Here is a 7,000-nt window from a genome sequence, read left to right on the forward strand (position 1 = left end):
GGGAGAGGAAGCAGAAGCGCGGCTGCAGAGCTGATGCACAAATTGAGTGACTGTGAGCGTTACTGCTCCCTAGACTTGGAGTACGTGTCTGTTAAATGCAGACTGATTCATCTGCCCTGTGAATTCGCCACCTGATGCTAACTCTAGCTCAGTCCTCGGGCGGCTACAGTCATCAGTAGCCAGCAGAGCATGTGTCCTGAGGCTGTCCAAAGTAATGGAGAGTGTGGTAGAGAGGTGAAGAAGAGAGTGCAGGCAGGGTGGAGTGGGTGGAGAAAGGTGGCAGGAGTGATTTGTGACCGAAGAATATCAGCAAGCGTGAAGGAGAAAGTTTACAAGACAGTAGTGAGACCAGCTATGTTGGACGGCTTAGAGACGGTGACACGAACAAAAAGACAGGAGGCGGAGCTGGAGCTGGCAGAGCTGAAGATGTTGAGATTCTCTTTGGGAGTGACAGGAATGGACAAGATTAGGAATGAACATATTAGAGGGACAGCTCAGGTGGGACAGTTTGGAGACAAAGTCAGAGAGGCGAGATTGAGATGGTATGGACGTGCAGAGGAGGGACCCAGGGTATATAGGGAGAAGGATGCTGAGGATGGAGCCACCAGGCAGGAGGAGAAGAGGGAGGACAAAGAGGAGGTTTATGGATGTGCTGAGGGAGGACATGCAGGTGGTTGGAGAGACAGAGGAAGATACAGAGGACAGGGTGAGATGGAAACGATTGATCTGCTGTGGTGCCCCCTAATGGGAGCAGCCAAAAGAAGAAGACAGTGAGTGTGTGTTTTGTCAGGCTATAAAGAATGAAGGGTGTTGGTTCTCACGGTGGGTCTTTTCCATTCGACTCCTTGTGTCTTCGCCGTAAAAGGTCCAAGCTCCTTGAAACCCAATGAGGCCGGCTCTGCCCGGAACAGGGGATCTTCAAAGAGAAGTCCACGCTGAGTACAGTCCAACTTCAGAGCCTGGAAGTCCTGGTTCAGGTAGCACACAGCCTGTTGGACAGAGCCCAGACCACTGGCCCGCTGCCGCTCCTTCTGAATCCGCCCGGACACCCCGAACATGTTAAGCCTCAACAGACACACAGAGAGAGAGACTTACCGGCTAACACACAAACTATGCTAACAAAAAACAACAACAGACAAACCAAAAAACAAGCTACAAAACAAGCAACAAGCTACCAAACAACCTAACAAACAAACTAACAACAAGCTACCAAACAAACAAGCTAACAAACTAACAACAAGCTACCAAACAACCTACCAAACAAACAACAAGCTACTGTAACGTAGGCCAGCAGGTGTTGCTGTGCAGATGTAGTTAGTAAACCTCACTCCCAACAGCTCAAAAGGATTCTCTGGTCACAAGGCCAGAGCCCTGGGTTTTAGCCTTCTGGTTAGAGAGTCCGACTCCCATGCTGGAGCTCGTGAGTTCGCGTCCCGAGGGGAGCGAATGGGCGGAGTCACTACACTACCAAACAAGCAACAAGCTAACATACTAACAACAAGCTACCAAACAAGCAAACAAACTAACAACAACATACAACCAAACAACATGCTAACAACCAAACAAACAACAAGCTACCAAACAAACAACAAGCTACCAAACAAACAACAAGCTAACAAGCTACCATACTAACAACAAGCTACCAAACAAGCAACAAGTTAACAAGCTAACAAATAACATGCTACCAAACAACAAGCTACCAAACAAGCAACAAGTTAACAAGCTAACAAACTAATAACATGCTACCAAACAACAAGCTACCAAACAAGCAACAAGTTAAACTAATAACATGCTACCAAACAACAAGCTACCAAACAAGCAACAACTTAACAAGCTAACAAACTAATAACATGCTACCAAACTAACACGCTACCAAACAAGCAACAAGTTAACAAGCTAACAAACTAATAACATGCTACCAAACTAACAAGCAACAAGTTAACAAGCTAACAAACTAACAAGCTAACAAACTAATAACATGCTAACAAACTACAAGCTACCAAACTAACAAGCTACCAAACAAACTACAAGCTAACAAGCTACCATAGTAACAACAAGCTACCAAACAAGCAACAAGTTAACAAGCTAACAAATAACATGCTACCAAACAACAAGCTACCAAACAAGCAACAAGTTAACAAGCTAACAAACTAATAACATGCTACCAAACAACAAGCTACCAAACAAGCAACACGTTAACAAGCTAACAAACTAACAACATGCTACCAAACTAACAAGCTACCAAACAAGCAACAAGTTAACAAGCTAACAAACTAATAACATGCTACCAAACTAACAAGCTACCAAACAAGCAACAAGTTAACAAGCTAACAAACTAATAACATGCTACCAAACAACAAGCTACCAAACTAACTACAAGATACCAAACTAACAACAAGCTACCAAACAAATTACAAGCTAACAAGCTACCATAGTAACAACAAGCTACCAAACAAGCAACAAGTTAACAAGCTAACAAACTAATAACATGCTACCAAACAACAAGCTACCAAACAAGCAACAAGTTAACAAGCTAACAAATAACATGCTACCAAACAACAAGCTACCAAACAAGCAACAAGTTAACAAGCTAGCAAACTAATAACATGCTACCAAACAACAAGCTACCAAACAAACTACAAGCTACCAAACTAACAACAAGCTAACAAGCTACCATAGTAACAACAAGCTACCAAACAAGCAACAAGCTACCAAACAAGCAACAAGTTAACAAGCTAACAAATAACATGCTACCAAACAACAAGCTACCAAACAAGCAACAAGCTACCAAACAAGCAACAAGTTAACAAGCTAACAAATAACATGCTACCAAACAACAAGCTACCAAACAAGCAAACAAACTAACAACAAGCTAACGAACTAACAACATACAACCAAACAACATGCTAACAACCAAACAAACAACAAGTTACCAAACAAACAACAAGCTACCAAACAAACAACAAGCTAACAAGCTACCATACTAACAACAAGCTACCAAACAAGCAACAAGCTAACAAATAACATGCTACCAAACAACAAGCTACCAAACAAGCAACAAGTTAACAAGCTAGCAAACTAATAACATGCTACCAAACAACAAGCTACCAAACAAGCAACAAGTTAACAAGCTAACAAACTAATAACATGCTACCAAACAACAAGCTACCAAACAAGCAACAAGTTAACAAGCTAACAAACTAATAACATGCTACCAAACTAACACGCTACCAAACAAGTAACAAGTTAACAAGCTAACAAACTAATAACATGCTACCAAACAACAAGCTACCAAACAAGCAACAAGTTAACAAGCTAACAAACTAATAACATGCTACCAAACAACAAGCTACCAAACAAGCAACAAGTTAACAAGCTAACAAACTAATAACATGCTACCAAACTAACACGCTACCAAACAAGTAACAAGTTAACAAGCTAACAAACTAATAACATGCTACCAAACTAACAAGCAACAAGTTAACAAGCTAACAAACTAATAACATGCTACCAAACTAACAACAAGCTAACAAGCTACCATACTAACAACAAGCTACCAAACAAACAACAAGCTAACAAGCTACCATACTAACAACAAGCTACCAAACAAGCAACAAGTTAACAAGCTAACAAATAACATGCTACCAAACAACAAGCTACCAAACAAGCAACAAGTTAACAAGCTAACAAACTAATAACATGCTACCAAACAACAAGCTACCAAACAAGCAACAAGTTAAACTAATAACATGCTACCAAACAACAAGCTACCAAACAAGCAACAACTTAACAAGCTAACAAACTAATAACATGCTACCAAACTAACACGCTACCAAACAAGCAACAAGTTAACAAGCTAACAAACTAATAACATGCTACCAAACTAACAAGCAACAAGTTAACAAGCTAACAAACTAACAAGCTAACAAACTAATAACATGCTACCAAACTAACAAGCTACCAAACAAACTACAAGCTACCAAACTAACAAGCTACCAAACAAACTACAAGCTAACAAGCTACCATAGTAACAACAAGCTACCAAACAAGCAACAAGTTAACAAGCTAACAAATAACATGCTACCAAACAACAAGCTACCAAACAAGCAACAAGTTAACAAGCTAACAAACTAATAACATGCTACCAAACAACAAGCTACCAAACAAGCAACACGTTAACAAGCTAACAAACTAACAACATGCTACCAAACTAACAAGCTACCAAACAAGCAACAAGTTAACAAGCTAACAAACTAATAACATGCTACCAAACTAACAAGCTACCAAACAAGCAACAAGTTAACAAGCTAACAAACTAATAACATGCTACCAAACAACAAGCTACCAAACTAACTACAAGATACCAAACTAACAACAAGCTACCAAACAAATTACAAGCTAACAAGCTACCATAGTAACAACAAGCTACCAAACAAGCAACAAGTTAACAAGCTAACAAATAACATGCTACCAAACAACAAGCTACCAAACAAGCAACAAGTTAACAAGCTAACAAATAACATGCTACCAAACAACAAGCTACCAAACAAGCAACAAGTTAACAAGCTAGCAAACTAATAACATGCTACCAAACAACAAGCTACCAAACAAACTACAAGCTACCAAACTAACAACAAGCTAACAAGCTACCATAGTAACAACAAGCTACCAAACAAGCAACAAGCTACCAAACAAGCAACAAGTTAACAAGCTAACAAATAACATGCTACCAAACAACAAGCTACCAAACAAGCAACAAGCTACCAAACAAGGAACAAGTTAACAAGCTAACAAATAACATGCTACCAAACAACAAGCTACCAAACAAGCAAACAAACTAACAACAAGCTAACGAACTAACAACATACAACCAAACAACATGCTAACAACCAAACAAACAACAAGTTACCAAACAAACAACAAGCTACCAAACAAACAACAAGCTAACAAGCTACCATACTAACAACAAGCTACCAAACAAGCAACAAGCTAACAAATAACATGCTACCAAACAACAAGCTACCAAACAAGCAACAAGTTAACAAGCTAGCAAACTAATAACATGCTACCAAACAACAAGCTACCAAACAAGCAACAAGTTAACAAGCTAACAAACTAATAACATGCTACCAAACAACAAGCTACCAAACAAGCAACAAGTTAACAAGCTAACAAACTAATAACATGCTACCAAACTAACACGCTACCAAACAAGCAACAAGTTAACAAGCTAACAAACTAATAACATGCTACCAAACAACAAGCTACCAAACAAGCAACAAGTTAACAAGCTAACAAACTAATAACATGCTACCAAACAACAAGCTACCAAACAAGCAACAAGTTAACAAGCTAACAAACTAATAACATGCTACCAAACTAACACGCTACCAAACAAGTAACAAGTTAACAAGCTAACAAACTAATAACATGCTACCAAACTAACAAGCAACAAGTTAACAAGCTAACAAACTAATAACATGCTACCAAACTAACAACAAGCTAACAAGCTACCATACTAACAACAAGCTACCAAACAAGCAACAAGTTAACAAGCTAACAAACTAATAACATGCTACCAAACAACAAGCTACCAAACAAGCAACAAGTTAACAAGCTAACAAACTAATAACATGCTACCAAACTAACACGCTACCAAACAAGCAACAAGTTATTGTATGGCCTTGCCTTGCAATATGGAGCGCCTTGGGGCAACTGTTTGTTGTGATTTGGCGCTATATAAGAAAAACGTTGATTGATTGATTGAAGTTAACAAGCTAACAAACTAATAACATGCTACCAAACTAACAAGCAACAAGTTAACAAGCTAACAAACTAATAACATGCTACCAAACTAACAAGCTACCAAACTAACAACAAGCTAACAAGCTACCATACTAACAACAAGTTAACAAGCTAACAAACTAATAACATGCTACCAAACAACAAGCTACCAAACAAGCAACAAGTTAACAAGCTAACAAACTAATAACATGCTACCAAACTAACACGCTACCAAACAAGCAACAAGTTAACAAGCTAACAAACTAATAACATGCTACCAAACTAACACGCTACCAAACAAGCAACAAGTTAACAAGCTAACAAACTAATAACATGCTACCAAACTAACATGCTACCAAACAAGCAATAAGCTAACAAGCTAACAAACTAATAACATGCTACCAAACTAACAAGCAACAAGCTAACAAGCTAACAAACTAATAACATGCTACCAAACAAGCAACAAGTTAACAAGCTAACAAACTAATAACATGCTACCAAACAACAAGCTACCAAACAAACAAGCTAACAAGCTAACAAACTAATAACATGCTACCAAACAAGCAACAAGTTAACAAGCTAACAAACTAATAACATGCTACCAAACTAACACGCTACCAAACAAGCAACAAGCTAACAAGCTAACAAACTAATAACATGCTACCAAACAAGCAACAAGTTAACAAGCTAACAAACTAATAACATGCTACCAAACTAACACGCTACCAAACAAGCAACAAGCTAACAAGCTAACAAATAACATGCTACCAAACAAGCAACAAGCTAACAAGCTAACAAACTAATAACATGCTACCAAACAAGCAACAAGTTAACAAGCTAACAAACTAATAACATGCTACCAAACTAACATGCTACCAACAAGCAATAAGCTAACAAGCTAACAAACTAATAACATGCTACCAAACTAACAAGCAACAAGCTAACAAGCTAACAAACTAATAACATGCTACCAAACAAGCAACAAGTTAACAAGCTAACAAACTAATAACATGCTACCAAACAACAAGCTACCAAACAAGCAACAAGCTAACAAGCTAACAAACTAATAACATGCTACCAAACAAGCAACAAGTTAACAAGCTAACAAACTAATAACATGCTACCAAACTAACACGCTACCAAACAAGCAACAAGCTAACAAGCTAACAAACTAATAACATGCTACCAAACAAGCAACAAGTTTAACAAGCTACAA

The 7,000-nt window shown here is 38.3% G+C and overlaps 1 protein-coding gene across 2 annotated transcripts in view; it reads right to left on the minus strand.

The window, feature by feature from the left end:
* Window positions 1-1,060, minus strand: part of LOC117526950 (calpain-1 catalytic subunit-like) — a 53,950-nt gene extending 52,890 nt beyond the window's left edge. For both annotated transcript variants that reach the window (XM_034189074.1, XM_034189075.1), the window contains exon 1: window positions 822-1,060. In XM_034189074.1, the coding sequence (XP_034044965.1) occupies window positions 822-1,058 (237 nt within the window). In that variant the 5' untranslated portion in view covers window positions 1,059-1,060. The remainder of the gene's footprint in view (window positions 1-821) is intronic.
* Between the last annotated feature and the right edge of the window lie 5,940 nt (window positions 1,061-7,000).

Source organism: Thalassophryne amazonica, chromosome 15 (assembly GCF_902500255.1).
Source record: "Thalassophryne amazonica chromosome 15, fThaAma1.1, whole genome shotgun sequence".
Taxonomy (NCBI): Eukaryota; Metazoa; Chordata; class Actinopteri; order Batrachoidiformes; family Batrachoididae; genus Thalassophryne; species Thalassophryne amazonica.